Source organism: Bicyclus anynana, chromosome 6 (genome assembly GCF_947172395.1).
Source record: "Bicyclus anynana chromosome 6, ilBicAnyn1.1, whole genome shotgun sequence".
NCBI classification, from domain to species: Eukaryota; Metazoa; Arthropoda; class Insecta; order Lepidoptera; family Nymphalidae; genus Bicyclus; species Bicyclus anynana.
The window spans coordinates 12,287,289-12,309,126 of NC_069088.1; the positions used below are offsets into that span (position 1 = coordinate 12,287,289).

A 21,838-nucleotide genomic window follows, 5' to 3' on the forward strand; every position below is an offset into this window, starting at 1 on the left:
ATTTTATTAACGCATAGATGCATCTCACAATCGCACAAAGACACTAATATCTCTAGCTTAGTCTTAAAGCTTTTAGGTAGTAAAGTACATTCCATTCAGACTCTACAATTTCTTTAACCCTTACCCTAACTCCATGCTATTGATTTCACTTCTCAGCATCATACCGAAACGCAATCTCTTGGAGATACGTCAATGACGATCTAAAAAAAAAGATTTCTGTAATAAATATTTTGCTACCTAATCACAAAAGTCCTATTCTGTAATCAGCTGATCTATTGGCGCGATAAAACTTCCGACACCGACGCTTCGATTTACAAGTAAAATGGGACCTGGCACTTGTAAACCGGAATCAATATTATCTATAGTAAATAAGTAGATGTGTACTCTGAAATTCCTAGTTACCTAGTAGGTATAATATTCAAATTGGATTTGGAAACTCTTGATTTTATTGACCAATTAATTAATTTTAATAACATCAAAAAAACTAATTTTTTCTTACAGGTAAGTATACAAAAATATATATGTAATACTAGCCAACGCCCGGTGATTTCACTCGCGTAGTTTCCGTTCCCGTAAGAATACACCAGGGATAAAATAGAGCCTATGACAATCACAAATAACTTGGTTTTTTAGTGGTAAAAGAATTTTCAAAATCGTTTCAATAGATCCAGACCCCTTACAACACAACAAACTTTACCTATTTATAATATTAGTATGGTATATACTAAAAGACCATGATTTTTTCAGCTTGGTTTTTTATAAATATCGTGGGGAATCAAGTGTATAATAATCTATATACATTCCAAATTTTAACCAAATCCACTAAGCAACTACTTTTTGCGTGAAAGAGTAACAAACATCCATGCACTCATACAAACCTTCGTGTTTATAAAATTAGTAGCACTCATCCATACACACACAGGACAGATGAAGAAATTCACTCAAGTAAACCCGTAAAAATAGTTTTCCTTCCATATCAATTTTCGGCACGAAGTTGCAGGGAATTTGTTAGTCGAGTAACACACGAATCCTCATAAGTTACCAATGAGCTGTAAATAATAGTGTTGGACACAAAGGAGCTGCGAGACATTGACAGACTCACAAACACCACATATAAAGCCTAATGACGTTTTCACTAGATCAAACAATTTTAAGTGAGAGTAGGTATATTAGCTATTGTATTTGTCCAGTCTGCGCCTATGTCACTTCTATTCAACATCTATTCTATATTTATTACAGTAACTTATGATCCACACGTTCCATATTTCTGATAAGTACTACCTATTATGGTTTTGTTGTAAGTTTGTAGGAATATCAATTCTATTTTTCATATTTTGTTTAATGAAATTACCTAACTTTAAGTTTTCATGTATATTAATTTACAAAAAAAAAATACATAAATTGAATTATCATTTTAATATAACAATAGCTTGCTCTCAAGGGTAGCTATCGACCGATTATCCCAAATATAACGAATGACATTTATTTTAAAAATACTTAAACCATTAAACACTGACATGACTATTTTAGTGTTAAAATGTTATTGCTAATAGAAATGCTTATATTTTGAATATACTCGCTCGTAAAAGAAACTGTATCTATCTTATTGTTTGAAAGTGAAATTATTCAAAATAATTTTAAAACGAGAGCCGAGGGCAGCGACACGGTGCCGCGCACGCGTAATAACAACCCTTTTTTACCCTTTCGCTTCCCTGAGCGTTTTTTGTGAACCTTTTTCTAAAGGGTTGTGTGTGGGGTACCTGACGCGCGGAAGGGTTGGGTTTTTTCTCTATGAACCGTCACGCTTTTTATGCGTACCCACGTTTTTTCTCTATGCACCGCCGCGGAGAACAATGGCAAGTGCATTGAACTCTTTACTGACACATCAGCTGATGCCATAATAGTGCACTTGATTCTGTATTCTATTGATTTTTACTGTCGTTCAAGGTCGCTCTTTTGTGGTACCACTTTTTTGTGCATTTCCTAGTTCTATGTCATTATACCGCTGTAATTAGATGATTTATATTAACCACAAAACTGGCCACAACAATCTTTTCACGTCTATTAATACACGTAGGAGTGCATGTAAAATAATATAGTACTTACCTATAAATAAAGCTAAACTAGTTGTGTACCATGACTTCACTCACGTAGATTCCATTCATCTGACAATATCGGCATAAAAAGTAGCCAACGTGCTAGGTATCCCAATAGCAAATAATAATTCTCAATGGAACCTGACTAGGTGCCATATTGTATCCACATTCGTTAACTTTAAATTGAGAAACATCATTTGATTCATCTATCCAAACTTTACATAAGACCTGAACTGTTAAACTAAGAATAATATGAGAACCATATGTATTTTGAGAGCCGTGATAGCCCAGTGGATATGACCTCTGCCTCCGATTCCGGAGGGTGTGGGCTATAATCCGGTCCGGGTCACGCACCTCCAACGTTTCTTTTGTGCGAAGAAATTAAATATCACGTCTCTCAAACGGTGAAGGAAAACATCGTGAGGAAACCTGCATACCAGAGAATTTCCTTAATTCTCTGCGTCTGCACTCCGCATTGGGTCAGCGTGGTGGACTATTGGCCTAATACCTCTCATTCTGAGAGGAGACTCGAGCTCGGCAGTGAACCGAATATGGGTTGCTAATAATGATGATGATCCCAATTTTATGTAAGACTTAGAATTGTTAAACTGAGAGTATAGGTGACGTTGTCGCGTGGATTCGTCGGCTTTTCGCGGATAATAGCAAAATAAATAAATTATTATATATTCATGATGAACTTCCGCAAAGTAACGCCTGCTTCTATCCAACAAACTGAGAGTATTATGAAAACCAGATGTATTTTTTCTTCAACACTTTGTAGAAATTCTTTACCCGTTATACGATTAACAGCACCTAACTCAGTTAACAGCCAAGCTTGCCGGATGGTGTCACTTTACGACGCAACACCCGTTCAATTTTTGGCAATCGCAGTAAAAAACTGAACAGTTTGCATTCTAGTAACCCACATTGATCAAGGTGTTAAAGTTATCGAGTTTCAAAGCCCGTTAGTGCATTTATTCTTTCAAACCTTTGTCGAACTCTTTTTTGGGTGTTTGAAAAAATTGCCCCTTTTACTGCAGCCCGTTTTTTAGTGTGCTTGTAGGTAAAGCTGTATTAAAGACCATCCACCTCCAAATCTTACACACCTTGCGTTGTTTACATATTTAATTTAAAATGGTTTAAAACTATAATGTAGTATATTTACAATCTAATCTAATTTCCTGCTTTGTATCATGATTGCTATTTATTTTAACTTTAGTTTTAAAGATTCATTTTTATTTATAAATAACTGTTGTTTATATCCTAATGTTTGATTTTGTAAATAAGCTTTATTTAATTCCATATAAACCTAAAAACTAATACATTATTTTAAATTTCAATTTTTAAAACAAAGTTGTTTTTCTTACTTTAATTTGTTTACATTTTGTTTTTATAAATTAATGTTATTGTAAAAGCCACCTACAAGATTTTATGCATAGCTTTTTTTAAAACAGTGCTTTCTTACACTTACTAATATAGTAGAACCTATACTCGCGGGCATTTGCTAGTGTGAAAAAACAGTTTTAAATTCGAAAATAACATCATTCTGTGCTCCAAGAAGGATAAACCAAAAAAAACCGCTTTCAAGTTCGGTCGGCCGTCTTTGTTCGTATTATAAGAACATTGAATAAAAGGCATTGCAAACAGATTAAATGCAAACATAGCCAGTGGCTACTGTGTTGTTACATTAAACAACTAATGCAAAGCGAACGCAAACAACTCCTTTGTCGTGTTTCGGCATCGGCGGCCGAATACAGAAGGAATAATATACAATTTCAGTGACAATTAGCCATTGTGAGGCTACGATGAGCTGCTGCGGGAGTGATACTCGGAGGATTAAAGGATTACGTAAACAGTAGGTGCACGGTAAACAACAGTAGGCCTATGCGAAACTCTTTCTCATCTCATTCTTTTGCAATAGATATTGGACACACATATTTGTAAGCAATAAGATTCATGGAAACGTGGATCTGATCCTGAATAATATGTATGCAACTAGTTTGATGTTGATCTAATTATCTAGCATTTTTTTATTGATGGTGAGTTACATGCTGTTAGCAAGCTACGACTGTATGTGAAAGTCGTTTAATAGACTTGATTTTATACAGGGTGCTCGGGAGTATTTCCCATAACTTTAGGTTTAAGGTAGGTTTAAGGAGACCACTTATAGGAACCGATCTGCATAACTATTTTTTTTTTAACTAAAAAATAATGTTTTTTTTTCTTTCATACAAAGTACTCGTAATTCAAATCATTCCGACTATCCATGTAACACACGCCGTTATATATCGTTTCATTTTAAAATTTGGCTACGTCATAATTATAAGGATGCGTATAAGTGACACGTCATATTAAGATCTATTTACAAAAGAAAATATCATTTACTCCGAAAATATTCATCTTAGAACACATGTTTCTTGAACATTATGAATTAATTTATGTTAAAGAATATAAACCCTAGAGTTATGGGAAATAGTCCCGAGCATCCTGTATATACGAATAGCGTCGATAAGATCGATTTATTGAGAGATTATTTGTAGGTACATTTTTTCTTACAATACTGAATTTGAGATGACAATCTGCACCCTTTAACATATTAGCTATGTATCATACCTACATAGGGCCAAAGAATCTCCTTTCGATTTTTCAAATAACTAACTGCACAATATAAAGATGACTTAGCAGTAGTATCCAAGACTATCCCAAGTGTTATTTATATTTCACAAGAATGCATCGAATCGCGACAAGTTCGCGTTATTAATGACATTGTGCTGCATCCTTTTGTGTGAACAATTAAATATACTTTGTTAAGGGAAGTATAATTTGGTTGAATGGAAGTTTCCAAAAAAGGAATATTTGGCGTAAAAATCAATAATCTATCGACACGGCGACAATGGGCCACGGTTAACCGAATTCACTATCAAAATAAAGAGTGCTGCGTGACACGGCGCGGGTGGATTTTTTATTGCGTTAGTTTATATTGGAGTGGTGGGACGAATTCGCGCTATTATAGCTCTGGCAATCTACAACGAACTGTGATAACAAATAAAGCCTTGAAGTTTTATAAAAAAAGGATTATGTTTTTCAGTTTTATATAAAATATGATACTGATTTAAAAAAAATCAAACAATTTATTAAACCTTTGTGAAACAATTGATAGCAAAATGGAATGTTTAAATGAAAAAAAAAAATAACGTTGTTATGATGTGATACACTCACTGTACCTATAGTGCAAGGATTTTATCTTACTAAGTCCATGGATAGTAGACATTCTAGCACATAAGTGCACATTCTACTGCATGCACATTCTAGGAACTTCGAATGTTTGTTATTCTATCTCGCTAAAACGGCTGAACGAATTTAGATTGAATTTGGCACATGGCATAGGTACCTATGCTAAGATTACATCTGGATCATATCTGGATCAACAAAATGGATACTTTTTATCTTGGTAGATTTGTAGATATCTTATAGCGAAACTTCAAAATTTGCACTATTAGGATAAGCTAGTGCTTAAGGCTTGTTTTGATTACAATAATACTCAGCTCTAATATAATATAAGTAGCTTTGTTTTTATCATTGTCGTTTGTTAATATAATAAAAGTCCCTAAAACTTATAGATATATATTTAAAAAAAAATGGCATTCCATAAACTGCATCATCATTAACCATCAGATGTGATTGCTACACTTCGCCTAACCATGTATACCATAATAATGAATGTACAAACCAAATGGTTTTTATGTGATTTTTATTTATTTTATTTATTTATTTATACTTTATTGCACAAAACAAAAACAATAACAAAGAAAACAAAAGAAAACATAGAAAACAAGGAACTATATTTTTTAGACAAAACGTTGACCGAAAAGTAACATTTTAGAGTATCGTTTAGAGAACATAGAGTTTATACATATGGGCGACTATTAAAGCCATGTTCTCAATGCCTTTCAACTGGGTAACGCATATAACAATGGGATATTGCGATTCAACGCTTACCTCTTACACCGCGACCTTATGGCTGACACACGTGCACAATTTCGGGTTCTTACAATGCGTGTCTAACGTATTCACAAGTATTTGCTTACGCATCAATGTGGACTATTGATGGGAATTGAAGCTTGCGCCATTCATCGCAGATTCTTGAAGATCATTGTAGCATTGTGAATTAGAACTCCCAGGTTGTTTCAAAACTTCGTTACCTATAAATATGTTCTTCTGAAACCTTTATTGTGCAATTACGAGTAACTAGTCTTTTAGTTTTAACTATGACTGATTTTTATAGTTGAAAACAAAACATATATTAATTAGTGGACTACATCTTCTTGTTCCTCAAAAAGTTGCTCAAAATACGTCATCTACATTTTATACATAGTATTGTGTTATTTGGCACAATTATCAAAATTACTCTCCTTGGAAGATAATGGTTAGTTGAAATCGGATATTTTGCTGCTCATAGCAAATCGCCAAGGTGAGCTGTATCTAATATTTTTTGATAAGTTACATTTAAGGCATACTCTGGAATTTGGTACGACGATAAGATATCGGTTACTATTATTTTGTTCTTGAATGTCGTAATAATGTCGTTTTGCATCAAGTGGCATTAGTAATTAGCAAGTGGTAATGGCTAGTGTTTGGATGAAATGATAAGTACCTACATAATTTCGTTGAATTAACCATATTGGATGACCGCATAAACGACGAATTGCTATTAATGTAGTGCATGTTTTCCATCTTACACCGGAATACATAGGTGCTTTATTTCCCTGCACAACAAAATGAGTGAATTATTCAATAGTAATATTATAAAAAGGTAAAGTTTGTGGTATTTAGGAGGGCAATCTCAGGATCTAGTGAACCGATTTTGAAAAATTCTTTTATCACTAGAAAGCCACGCTTTTTGCGAGTGTCATGGGCTATATTTTATCTTCGTCCCCTTACGTGAACGGGATATACGGGTCGGCTAGTGCCAAATAAAAATATTCTAGATAAAAATGGAGAACTTGGTATGAATTAGAAAACGACGTTCACTTTTTTCAGTCAACCCATCAGTTGCTGGCTCACGGCTGCTGCAAATGTTGTCAGCAGCAGAATGTGGGCAAAAAGTGCGTCTTCGCGTTATTAGTTACGAACAAAAACTTGCTTCCCGGTGCATCTTCCGATATATACGGACTTATGTTCAATCCCTTTTTGGGCCAAAGTGTTACAAATAACGTATATTTTACAGTTGCAGGACTACACCTTATGTTATATTTTCAGCGAATTAGTTCTGGAAATTAAATTGGTGTGTGTGGTGTTTATTTCTTTAGTTTATCGTTTTATGAAATTTGTCTCTTCGACATTTTGAACTCTACTAGAGCTAGAAGAAACGGTTTTTTAATTAACTAAACTCAGCAAATGATATCCCAAACAATTTATGTTTGACTAAAAAAGTGTTTAAATGTTGTTTTAATCTTTTAATTTTAAACTAGCGGAGGTCCGTGACTTTGTCAGCTTGAAATTCAGTTTTTCAGAAATCCTGCGGGATCTATGCATTTTTCGGATCAAAATAATATTTTTTTTGTTTTTTACTCGTAACTATAAAACACAGTATTTTTTTATCACAGATGGACATTTAAATTTTATTTATCTTGTTTATTTTGTTGTTGATATTAATAAGTAGTATTTTTTTCTTAGTTTCTAACCATGGTTCCATTATTTTCTATTATGGTTGGTATAAACGAATTTTTCCTCTCTCTTTTGGTCAGTTTCGTGATTATTTATCGTCTTATTATATTAATTCTAAAAACAAATGACATTAGGTAAACAGCAAAGTGTTAATGCAGAAGTATCAGCCGCCACCTGCCGGCGAGCAGCGCGCGGAGCGGACGTGCCCTAATCAATAGCCCCGTTTCGTTTCCGCCACTATGCATAAAAACAAATGAACTTGGAAAAAATATAAAAGACGAAAGTGTTCCAAGCCGCAGATTATGAGCACATCCATTTATTAATTTATACGAAGCATCGTAATAAAAAACTCAACCCCACTTAGACAAAAAACGTAGCGCGCGTCGCCCAAAAGGGAAAGGGTGTCTCGCGTCTCGCGTGCTGCATTTTGTTTTTAACCGTATTCTGCGGTTTGTTTTTTCGGCAGCGTTTCTGTTTTTTAACAACACAATACCGTTGTTTTTTAAGTGCGTCATATTGACGCGAGCGAGCGGCAGGCGCGAGCGCCGCGATCACCTAAAAAATCTTATTTATAAACCTTGCTCCGGGCGAACCCTTTTCAGTGTTCAGTCACGGATCAATTTGGAGAAAGGTGATTGTGAATGAGATTCTAATGTGAGAATCTCCTTAAATTACATAAGACGGCATCAGTTGAAACGATTTGGCACATCAGGCGCGTGTAACATATGGTATGCCATATTATTTTTTGCAGGAACAGTAAATAGGTGCGTATGCTATTAAAAGTTGCTACCGCTTTGGTTGGAGTTGAAAAGCGCAGTTGTAGACTTTTATGATCCGAATATATTACGGAATTTGAATTCGTTAATGAGTCGTTACTTTTAGGAGTCGTTGAAAAACAATGACACCGTTAAAACAACATCAATAATGTTAGGAATTCGTAAGTGCGCTATAAAACATGAGCCATGAAAACGCTATTAAATATTAAAAGTGGAGAAACGGAGAGCTTAACAAGAAATAAGACATCCTTACAAGAGTAAGGAGAAGGCGAAGTCGCCCCCGGTCGGGCTATCGGCGCGCCTCAGTTAATGCCTACTTATACCTTATTATATAGCGGAGTTTGCGTTGAGGAACAAAATTAATTGGTTAAAACTCCTCTCGGTATCCAGGGCGGCCCCCTCCGCCTCCCCCCTCACCCCGCGCCCCGCAGGACCCGCGCCCCGCTAGCTCCTTTGAACGCAACCTACCTACACAAAAAAAACAGAAAGTATGAACTTCCATCTCATACAGTTGTAACTTAATTAATAAATATTATCATATTATTATTATTCATTATTATTTGTATTATGTTAGAATTGTCATTCTCACTAAAAGCCGATAAAATATTGCTATGACAGGAGGTGAGAAAAATTAGGAAAAGCTCCACAGGGTCAGGGGTCATATGTAGCCATTTATTTAATTACGTCACTTTTATCAGTATATCGAATAACGAAAATTAATTTAAAATAAGTGTTATAGAACAAGTAGAAGGTATATTATCCCGATACATGATTTTAATTATTATTATTTCTAAATAATTATAAGAACAAATCCTTTCTAGTAAAGTGTGTTTAACAAATATTTTTATTTTTTGCTTATCACCAAAATTTAGATATTATATGTGGTAACCTACGAAATAACGAAGTACACATGCAAATACAATAATTAAACACTCTAGTATCATTACAATATTTCAAAGTTGAGGTAAATTATACGATAGAAGATAAATTAATTAGGTAAACCATAACTGCCTACCCTGAGGACTCATTATGAAGCTATATTGGATTTTTTATTTTGTATAATCTATAGGTACATATAGTTAGTGCGAACTCTAGTTAAAAACCTTGTGCACGCTACTGCACAGATTGTTATACTATAACATAATGATTTTTTACTTGCTTATATCTTTTTCGATTCCACGAGTAAGAGAAATAGTTATAGTAACTGTCTGTAGGTACAGTATGTTGTTGCACCTAAACTTCTAAACTGATTTTTGTCGTTTTAATCTTGGAAAATGCTATTTTTCTCATAAAACTTTAACGGAGTGAAATATGGTATCAAAATTTATTATTTTTCAAGTTTAAATTAAAGCAAAAATATGTGGAATACTTTTTTAAGATATTTAAAAATTGCCGACCTTTTCTTCTAATCATAAATTATACGAATTCAATAAATGAAAATAATATTAAGGTACTGTATCAACGTGCAAAAATGTGTATAAAAATAAAATAAAAAATAAAAGCGATCCGAGTTGCAACGCTTGGCGAGTGAGCGCGTAACGAAGGGCGAAAGCAAAGGGTAGGGCGGGCGGCGCGGAGTGGGGGGCGCGTTGCCACTTCTCCAAATAAATTATAATTCGCAGCGCCCGCTCTCACTTTCGTCCTACTGATATTCCTTTGTAACTACTGTTTTAGAAACATCCATTAACATAATCTAGAATTTCTTACAAAGATAGATATACACTTGTAGGTTAAAAGATAGAAACGTAACACGTTACAATGTTATGACTCTGTAGAGTTACGGTGGTGCAACATGTAACGTTTTTGGTTCTTTATCTGCTCTCTGTTAGCTTGCGTCATTAGTTAAGGAGCCGACTCAAGAAGATATAGGTCTGGGGTTCGATCCCAGCCCGTCGTACTATTGTCGCTACCAAAAGTTATTTGTTGTTTGGGCTTTGTTGGGGGTAAAAGGTGAATATTACAGATGTTATAACGGCAAAAGTTAACACTCCTTTCTTCTATATTTATAATTCTATATAATTCATTCATTTATCAACCCGAGTCTCCTCTCAGAATTCTATATAAAATAATTATTAAAAATTTATGCAACAGCACTTTAAAACTTACTAACCGTAGGAACTTCATATTTTTTTATATATAATTTAGTCAAAACGGCAATTCGTCAAAGTAAGTTTCATGAAGTCGATTCGAATTTTCGTGAAGTGAACATTATATTGGTTTTTTAGTACAAGAGCACTATCTGACAGAACTCATCTGGGGAAGTACAATCGCAATGCTTATTTGTTTTTGTCTGGGACAGAACACTTTGTTTGCCGGTGAATGTGTTAAGAGATCAGGCATGAAGAGGCTTAGGTATCTACCACCACACACAAAGGTTCGGAAGTACCTACGAATACTGTTACATTTGACTCTAAATCCTTCTTCGTATTATTTTCTCAAATCGTAGCAAGTTTCATTCGAATGTATTCAGTAGTTTCAGTGTGATTCCCGGTCAACAAAAAAGACGGACAGAGAGACAAAAAATAATAGCTTTATTTTCGATAATATGATGCCCTCCATGCAAAAAAAATGTAAAAGAGCTTCAAGGTACAGAAAAATTTTAAAAGCTCTTTTGTTTAAGCACACCAAAGTTAAAGCAACTTCAAAATCCGCGCATTTTAAATTGACCTTGAATTATGTTATCTATAGTAACCAACATTCTTTTTTAGTTATTTGTAGTATCCTTAAGCTGGGGGGGGGGGGGGGGGGTTGTTCCTTAATCCGGCACTGAGTATGTCCGCCTATGGTTCTTCTACTATAGGCAAGTGCGGCAACCTTACGTTTGAAAGGTAAAGCAGATTTGAGGGGCCCACACCTTCTACCGTACAAGTATAAAATGTATTTTTTTTTATATTTTCCTCGACTTATCATTATAAATTAAACTTCCTCGTCTTAAGCCTCGCGGCAACCTTTCGAACAACACCATTAAAGAACAAAATTTAAAGGTCTGGCAATAGGACACATCATTCCACGTGGTACGAGTATCATAGAAAATATAAAAAAATACGTTTTGTACCTGCTGTCTATCTGTGATTTCAAAATAACTACTTACTAATTTTTGTAGGTGTTTCACTTTACCACAAACAAACTTTTTAATTTTTGAGCTAACTGAGCTAGTTAAAATGTTAAAAATACAGACAAAAGATAATTACTGTATTTAGTAAGTTACTGTATTTTGTCAACTATGTCTCTAGATATTTCAGGTATTAGTCATACGTGAAAACGTTTTCACGAGCTTAATTTTAATTGCATGTACTCGTAGGTCATGCATTACGTGAATTGGCATTGAGCTGAATTTGACATAAGTAGGTCCACTAGGTGGATTGAGGATATCAAGCGGGTTGCAGGGAGCCGCTGGATACTAGCGGTTTGAGATCGTTGTGCTTGGAGGTCCATGCAAGAGGCCTATGTCCAGCAGTGGACGTCAATCGGCTGATAAGGTAAAGTAAGGTAAGGTTCGTAATGCAGGTATCTAATAAATAATAATATTATCACAGGATTAGGACCTCCTGTATTCTATACGTGATTATAATTTGGGCTATTTTGATTTGTTTTGAGAACAATAATTATATATAGGGCATAGGAAAGAAAACGCTAAAAGCTAACGCTGTGGCTATAACTGTGTGATGTGTTAAGCCAAATTCCAATTCTTCAATGCCTTGGAACCTTGGAATCTTCAGTGATTTTTCTTGATTGTGTTTTGATTAAAGGGTACAAAATTAGGTACAACAATAAAAGATAAATTAAATAACAAACATCTCTTTATTGAATAGTTATGTACTGGACATGAATAAAGAAATACATATATTATATTATTCGTCGTAACGTATGTCACGTTCATACACTATATTTATAATAATATTTTGTACAAGTAAAACAGTTCAAATTAAGTTATTTTTTGTATAGTACACCTGAATCCCGAATGAGGTAGTTCATACAATGGGTGGCTAGGTACATTTTTACTGAAGATTCATTAAAGACTATTTCATTTATTATAATCATTGCGACAAAACATAAGACTGAAAAACAAGCTTCTTCAAGACATACAATAACTATCAATATAAACAAATTTGCGAGAAAACAATAAATTTAAAAATTAATTATTATCATTATTAAAATAGGAACTCAAATCGATTGCAAATCATAATAAATGAACTCAAATCGATTGCAAATTATAATAAATACAATCACAAAAACGACATAGTTTTTCCCCACTAGGAAAATGTACATCACTAACATTTGTTATTTGATAAGTGACTAATTGTTACACGAAAAGAAATCTGTTATTATTATACGTGTGGATAAATCAGTCTTAAACAGTAAAATCTTCGATGTCACTTTGCTGTTGAGGTTCGGTGAACCTGCGATTCTTCTCAAAAGAGGTGAACAATAAAAAATATGTGAAGAACTTTGGCTATTTACCCTGGCACAGCGTCACCACGATGAGGTAGATAATGGCACAGCACTAATTACTCTAACTACACATAGTATAATTACAACATTGTAACAATCAAATTACGAATACCTACTAAACGATTTATTATATTTGTACATATTTATTTTTGTACCTATTATTTCTTTGGGAAAAATATCTTCTTATGTATACTTTGACATACGACACTAGAGAGAACCCTTAATTCCATGAATCCTTACGACTAATGAAAAATAAAATAATAATAATCAACAATCAATAGATACCGCTAAATACGATAATACGTTAAGTATAATCATGTGCGCTCAAACATTCGGAACAAGTATCGCGGACGTCAAAGTAGATTAAAAACGAAAAAATAATTATTCACACTACTCCTAATAGGAAACTAATACCCGTAGAACAAATTGCAATAATGCTTAATGCTAACCACTCACCATCCGAGAAGCCCATATGCCTGCAGCGCTAACGGCCTGAGGTCCGATAAAACTGATCATGGCGACCAACACACGATTAGTTTTATCGGCTGTCAAGCCGTTAGCGCTGCAGGCATGTGAGCTTACTTGATCGTCAGTGGCTGACTTAATGCGTTTGATACGCACTATCGTAAAGAAGTCGCAGTGTCTCCCCTGCGCGGGCCATCTGTACAGTGAATTAATCCTCTCATTTTATATACAGCATTATCTTATAATTTAAATACTTTGACATTTAATCTAAGAAATTTCTCCCTAACAAATTGAATAATTCACAACATAGATGGCCCATCTCAACGTAATGTATAATATTAGTTAGATCATAACACCTTAAATTCGACACGATGATGAATAGAGTTACAACAGCTGTTAGCCGGTCAAGTCAGACACAAACTAAACAACATCTTCATAAATATACATACGACATTAACAATATAATAATCGCTTCCACGACATCTAAAATAATCTATATGTAAACCCCTAGAAACTAACGGATAAATAATAAATAATTTTATAGAGACAGCATTATTTACAGAAGCTTGCCGCGCTCATTCGACATATTCCCGCTCCACGCATCTCGCTCGCTCCTACTCTACTGACTTCCATTCAAAAGTAACGCAGTAATCACTCCGGCTAATGCGCCCTTGATTTCTGATAACACTCCCCTATGGAGGCAGCGTCAAGGAAATATCAGTTACACAAACGGTCTACTTTTGTTACAGAACAAATAAATACTTGTAAAAATATTGAATTGATACAAAAAATGAAAAAATTGAAGCCTTTCCAAAAATAAGGGTAATCAAGTAGTGTTTGTAAGGTAAGTGAGGCGCGGTGGATGAGGGCGCGACAATGGTGACGTCTTTGTTGCGGGGCTGCCGGCGGAGCTGCCGAGCGAATCGATACATAATAATAATCAGCGATTGTTAACTAGCCATTGTAGCTGAAATAATGAGGCAATGTCGCGGCCTTCTCCGCCTCGGCCGTATTCCGGTTAGCGCTCGCCGAGCGTGAGGGAGGACATCGATTCGAGATCAATAAATGTCGAACGCGTTTTTCTATCTCAACGAGAACAAAAACATTATAAATCAAAGAATATCTTTTGTGCAACATGTTCTTTCTATTTTGCGAAACAAAAGAACAAAAAATGGTCTCGTTTTTGCAATAATTCGACCTGCGATTATGCAAATGGTTCGACAATAAACTTCTAAACTGTAACATGGATGAAAGGTGCATTTTTTATACGAAATATTGCAAATTCGCAGTCGTAAAAAGTTATTGTAAAATGCGACTACCTAACGAGACTACGTCGGTAGTCTTACCCAGAAATGAGTGACAAAAAAGCGACCGTTACAATTTTCTCAAAAACAATACTGGCTACAGATCGTGCGCAATGGAGCTTTTGCGTTATCAATAATGGAATATTCGAGGAAGAGCGGGCGAGAGAGCGCGGAAGTACTGCGTCGGCGGCGCGGCTCTACTCGGGAGGAACTCGTATACCGGCTCAGCGTCGCGCGGCGCGCGGCCCGCCGCTCGCGTCCACTACGCCGCGTGCACGCGCAGGTCGGTCGGCGAGTCCGGCGTGGCGGGCCTGCGCGGCAGCGACAGGTCTTCGGGCTCCGTCTGCTCGGGCCACTCGTCCCAGCGCCAGTCGGGCGCCACGGCGGCGGGCGGGCTGGGCGCGTCGGGCTCGCAGCCGCCGCCCGCGCAGCGGTGCAGCGCCGCCGCCTGCCGCCGCCGGAAGCGGGCGCCGCAGCGGCACGCGAAGGGCGCGTCGCCCTCGTGCACCAGCGCATGCGCCTTCAGCTGGTTGGAGTCGGAGAAGCGCGCCGGGCAGCGCGCGCACGCGTAGGGCCGTTCGCCCGTGTGCACGCGCAGATGCCGCCGCAGGTTGGCGACCTGCACGAAGTGGCGCGGGCAGTGCGGACAGCTGTACGGCTTCTCGCCCGTGTGCAGGCGCAGGTGCGTCTTCAGGTGGTGGTCGCGCGTGAACCGCTTGTGGCACTCGCCGCACTCGAACGGCTTTTCGCCGGTGTGGGTCCGCTCGTGGTTCTGGAGGACGTGCTTGTAGCCGAACGACCTCGAGCAGACTTTACACGTGAAGAGCTTGTCTCGCGGCGGGTCGGCGGCGCCCGGGGACGAGCCCGACGAGGGCGGCGAGGGCGGCGCGGCCGGGGAGCAGTCGTCGAGCTTGGGCGTGCGGCGACGCTTGCGGGCGCGCTCCAGCTCGGGCGCGGGCGGCGGCAGCAGCGGCGCGGGCGGCGACGGCGGCCAGGCGGCCAGCAGCGCGCCCGAGTACAGCTCGGCCGGCAGCCCCGCCACCAGCGCCGCCGCGCGGCTGGCCAGCAGCCGCTCCGCCAGCATCGGCAGAGACTCCTGACGCATACTTGTCAGCGACCTTACCGATACACCTGCAACAAAAGAGTTACAAATTAATTAAACTTTCAATCTTTTCACTTATATAGGTAGGTATACATGAAGTTATGAGAAAGAAAATAACTCCTTAAAGCTAAGTATTCTGTCTTAGTTTGTTACGATCACTTCCGTCGCGGGTTAAAACTCGGCCTAAACAAACAACGATCCCAAGCCTATCGATAGCACACTTATCAGCGAGCTGTGAGAGTGACAAAAAACATGGCAAAAAATGTATGTCAGTCGCGGCGGAGGAAACATTTGGTCGCAATCACGCTGATGCAGGTCGCTTCCGTCCCGACCTGTTGCGCAAATTGTAGCAGACGACTTACTAACCTTTTACAGACTGTCATTAAGGCGTAATATGATAGAAATAAATAATTTAAGAGTTAACAAATATTAATGAAATAAGAGATACTCTTTGAATGCGTTTGACGCATTAATTGCGTCATTTCCAGTAAATGCCTAGGAAGATGTTGTATTACTATGGCGTCGGTAGACGGGATAGCCAGTAGCGACAATCCGGTCCGACCACTTAGCTCGTATAATGGAATTAATTATTCTCGAAGCGGCAAACTCCGCCCGCGCGCTCCTCCCAAATTATATTCAAATATTAATTTCGACGAAGAAAAGCCTTTTTGAGAGCACTTAATTAAAATTAGACAAAATCATAATTGAAAGTTCTCCTCGAGGCGTGAAGAACCGGGGGGAGGGATGCGCCTTCCTTACATTATCTACTTAGCCGTGGAATTAATTTCGGACCGGCTCCGAATTCAGTCGCTGCGTTTAAATTACGAAGGTTAAATATTTGGTTAATACAGAGGTGTAATTTAACATCTACCGTAGGTTTTTTTTTAATAATTAATCGAAAGACCTACGCGGATATAATAAAATGTTATAAATATACCTGAAATGAGACTGCACCACAATACATAACAGTATAGTAAGTATCCAGTACCTTATACGTAAAAGATACGTAAAATATAAAATGTTTCTTCCATTTGAATTTTTTTGGGGTGCATTTTTATTTGACCGCAATTTTATCATTTATTTTTCATTTATACTTTTTTGTAACTACAAATAAATGTTTCGTCGTTATCAACCCATATACGGCTCACTGCTGAGCTCGAGTCTCCTCTCAGAATATAACATAATACTATAACATTAGATGTAATGTCATCCTAAAAAGTTTAGCTTACGTTCTGTGGCAAATATTTTACTCGTACTTATTCGGTATGATAGCTAGACTTCCGGTTAGATCGTTTAACCAGATTCCAACCTATTCACCTAATTATAGCTGCAAATAAAATAAGTTACACCTGCATCAAACTGCACCTAATTTTGCAAGAGTTTAAACAGCTAGAGCCGGCTAAAAATAAGTGTTAACGCTTTTTGACTTTTAGTACTGCCTGTTACGTAGTATACCAATTACAACATTATAAATGTGCCAGTATTCGTGTAAACTTGGTGCAGATCTACTTAAAGTTTGTGATTGGACGGAGTCGGCACGTACCATCAGCTTATCCCATAACTTTTTAATAACATTCCACTCGGTGTTTCGCGGATGAACAGCGCACCGACTTGTGTTCAGAATTATAATACTAGAGTGCTGAACAACACACTGAAGTGAAGTATGTAGGTTGAGGTACTTGGGTTATATCATAGGGTTTCCATTGACAGATACATATGTTAAATGTAATGTAGATATGTTGTTAAAATAATTAATTGCACGTAGCCGCCCGGAATTCGCGTAAGCTTTAATGCAATTTTGTTTTGATATCGTGATTCATGTTATAGTTTAACCATTAATCAGGAAATCAACTGAAATCCTAAATCCCACTGAAAACTTAAATATTGTAGCAAAATTTATAATTTATAAATTCTGTACAAAGACAAGAAGTGATTATTAAAAACAATTTGGGACAAATTATTATGAAAATATATGCTTTAGAAACGGCATCGGTTACTAATGTTCGATAACTATTTCATAGTTTTTTAAGGAACAAATTCAATTTTGGTTTTAATCCATGTCATAAACTTGTAGTTTAGTGTGTTACTATTAAGTTACCATGTAAATTGACTGGATCATTTTTTAATTGAAGCTGTTGTAAAATTAATAAAATAGTAAAATATTTTGCATTTTATATCAATACTCGTACTTGTGAAATAAATAGCAAGTAATCTTCCTCGTTTAAAACTAAAATTCAATATATTATCATAGACACATAACTGCTGTTACTATTAAATAAATGTTTATAAATAAAAAATCTGAAATGTAAACACACTGCAGTGTTAAAAGCCACTATCGCTTTTATTATTTAGGGACAGTCTCCGTCGGATGAAAAGCGGGCGATAAATTTGAACATTACCTTGCGGCACACCCTTCCGCAGCGCTTTTTATGTGCTAAAGAGTTGTAATTATCCCCTCTTTATACGCCATAAATATTTGTCAATAACCCATAGTCAATACGCTTTATGGACTCGGTCGCGGCAACCACTCCATAACTCATTTTTTGCGCAAGGGTTCTCTGATAAATACCTCAATGACTCTTTTTTGTGAGATATTTTTATCCACTAGCTACGTCGCACCTACTTTAATGTGTACTTGTAATCAATAATTCCTAAAAATAGTAAAGATGATTGATTTTTAAGAACAACATTTATTTAAGTACAGGTTAAATAGGTGATTATACGTGATCAAAAGTCACTCTTTTGACCACTGTTCATGGGTTGCAAGACAATGGAAATGACGATTTCTACATTTCTTGTCACTACAACTGTTCTATTTTGTATTAGTACAAAACTACTATAAACAAGAAAAACTAACTAATAAATCTTTTCTGTAATTATGTTTTTTAGGGTACAAACATAGAAGAACTAAAGAAATTGAATTTTTGATACTTAGCTAACATTAACAACTTACATTAATTACATAAATTGCGTTTTAAAATACAACATGGAAACGTTTTGATTAGGGTAAATACAAAATCCATTAACCCAATTTTGTAAAGGTAGCTTAATAGGATTTAGAATACACCTATGTAAGTGAACACCGAAACGAAAAGATTACGAGCTAGTATGGTTTCAGCCTTTTAGGGTTGAGTGAAAACCCGTGCAAGCCACCCGAAACTTGTTCGGCTTCCCCCAAATTAAGAGTTCTAACTCCTAACAGGCTACCTCGGAAATATATTGGAACTAAATATGAGGATTCACCTAAACAAATTCTTTCCTTTATAAATCTCAATAATCTATACAATTGTCTGTAATGTAATGTGAATGCGAAAGTAAGTCTGTCTGTCACCTTTTCACGGCTAAACGGCTGAACCGTTCAAGATGAATTTTGGTATAATGGTAAATGGGAACTTGGAACAAAACATAGGCTACTTTTTGACCCTAAAATAAAAATAAAAGGGATTTAAATAGGGGTTGAAAGTTTGTATGGAAAGCCCTTTATTTATAGAGTTACAGTTTTAAATTTTTTTTATAAATCATTAAAAAAATACGAAATATAATGTAATTCAAGTATTTTTAAATTCAACCCCTAAAGTGGTAAAATAAGGGCTGAAAGTTTACATTGATTTCCACGCGGACGACGTCGTGGGTGTCTGCTAGTGTGTCCAGAAATGAATGAACTGGTCAAGGGCGAGTTGCCTCTCTGTACAATGGTTCCGTATCCTATCATCATTACTATATTACGGCTAAGGAAACCGTATCGTCGTACAATACTGTGTCTATCTACAAGTTTCATGAGAAAGACTAATTTGTAGAGACTATTTTTGGTAGAGTCTCTACTAACAGTAAAACTTTATTTTTAAAAGTGCTTGTTGACAGGGCCTACTTGAAATTAACGAACTTTGAATTTAGAGCCATTATAATGTCTATACTTGCATTATACTTTTGATACATACAAAAATAACTAAGTGAGAAAATAAATGTGTATTTGCAAAAAACAAATACTTAATATCGACTTCTAAAATTATTATTAATCATTTTATTAACGTAAATCCTTTACAAAATATGAAAAAGTAAATTTATTCGTATGTTAAGTTTTCAAAGCGCAGTCAGGTATGAATTGAACCTAGCTTATCTCTATCTCAGCTCTACTCATATCATCTGTATTTCTATCTGTAAGAGGGTCAGTTCAAATTATCTATACTAATATTATAAAGAGGCAAAGTTAGTAATATTGCATACAATACCACTAACTTACCACTAGAAACCGATTTTGATATTTTTTTACCACTAGAAAGCCACGTTATTTGTGAGTCTCATAGGCTATATATTGTCCTCGTATTCCCAGGGGAACGGGAACTACGCGGGAGAAACCGCGAGACATAGGCTAGTCATTTACAATTAATGCTTAATCTACGTAGAAGTCAGTAAATATTCCACACTATTGAAATTGCACGTATAAATAGGTACCATTAATAAATAATAGGTAACATATTTCTATCATTTTTATCGGCGACCGTTTCTATGTTATTTATGTATGTACCTATTATATAGGTGCGTGAAATGATTATCAGTAAAAAGTAATTATTATAATCTGTGTATGAAACAATTACACAATTATATACACGTTACATACTTATTTATATTCATGAAATGATATTATGTAAACAATGGTATGGAAGATTAGAATAATTAATATTAATAATAAAATTAGTTAATTGGCAAAATTTTAGAATTTGTGGAATTTTTCTGTTCATAAACTGTATCTCTATATTTACACGTTAGAAGTGACAGTGTTAGTTATTACCTATACCGTTTTATGTTACACATCATAGGTTTAAAGAACTAGATGTTCTATACTGGCGAATATTAGAACAATGTCGGAATAATAGTGATTCTAACTACGTAAGGTCAGCGGGTCACTACATTTTTCACGATCCACTTAATTTGTTGCTAATGTAAACATTAAATAGTAATAACCTAAACTATAAAAATTTGCACCTCAATTAGAACGACTACAGACATGCCGACACCAAAAGGGATTCATTAATCTATAATAATGATGCTTAATATGGCTATTAAAGGCTGGTTATGTTAATGTGTTTAGTTATTATTTTCTCGCTAACTAATTATACTTGCCTTACATGTATATTTAGCATGCATGTATAATTAGTATAATTAGCATGCAAACCTGTTGGAATTTTATTATTTATGGCTTACAATATTAAAATACTCACAATATCTGTTTATACATAATTACGTCAGCAACTATTCCACTATATAGTTATGTTGTAGCCTATATACAACATAACTTGTAAAAAACTAAATATATCGTAGCAAACTGCTACACACGCGTATAAGTTTTTCGTAGCACTTCGTAGCACGACACGACGCTCGCTACGGACTACGGTTCACTGAATCTGCAAAGCTCCCGAATGCAAATAAACCATGTGTGCCGTTCTCGCCCAATCGCCGCGCCCGCTACACGCATGTCGCGAACCGCTAACTTTTGAAACTTTACACACATGCTCTTACAGTTTCAGCGCTGAAGTACAACGATAATACAAATGGTACAAACCTCGGGAGTTTTGACTCGACTGCAGCGATAAGGCCATCTCACACCAACTTCACGAATGCATTTATTGTCACCACTTGAAATATTGTCCGAAGGTTTGTAGTAATAATGTTTGTGATCGATATAGAAACTACAGTTTTAACAGTTTGTTAGTGCTACTACACGTGCCCGCCGCTGCGGAGTCGCGATAGCTAGTGAAGGTTGCGCGACACGACCGCGCTCGGTGGAACCTACCACAACACTGGCGATGGCGCGGCGGTGTCCGGCCGCCCCTCGGTATAAACACACCCCCACGCCCCTCCCGTGCGACCGCGACCCCCCGCCGCCGCCCCGCGCCCCGCACCCCCGGTGCACTCCACGTGCACGCACTGCATTCACTTTTTATGGCCGCTACTACATTATGTTTCTCTCCTACTAGT

At 36.5% G+C, this 21,838-nt stretch overlaps 1 protein-coding gene across 1 annotated transcript; it reads right to left on the reverse strand.

Moving 5' to 3' along the window:
• Positions 1-13,509: 13,509 nt before the first annotated feature.
• LOC112055123 (protein krueppel-like) lies at positions 13,510-21,685 on the reverse strand. The gene is made up of 2 exons (XM_052882201.1): positions 21,423-21,685; positions 13,510-15,891 (listed from the first exon to the last, which is right to left on the reverse strand). Exons 1-2 carry the CDS (start codon positions 21,457-21,459, stop codon positions 15,023-15,025), a joined length of 906 nt encoding a protein of 301 aa, XP_052738161.1. The 5' UTR covers positions 21,460-21,685; the 3' UTR covers positions 13,510-15,022.
• Positions 21,686-21,838: the final 153 nt, after the last annotated feature.

Excerpts from the sequence above, each read along its gene's own strand:
- LOC112055123 (XM_052882201.1), bottom strand. The coding sequence starts at position 21,459 with ATGGCCTTATCGCTGCAGTCGAGTCAAAACTCCCGAG. Across the intron at positions 15,892-21,422 it reads GTCGAGTCAAAACTCCCGAG|GTGTATCGGTAAGGTCGCTG; the intron begins GTTTGTACCATT and ends CTTTTGTTGCAG.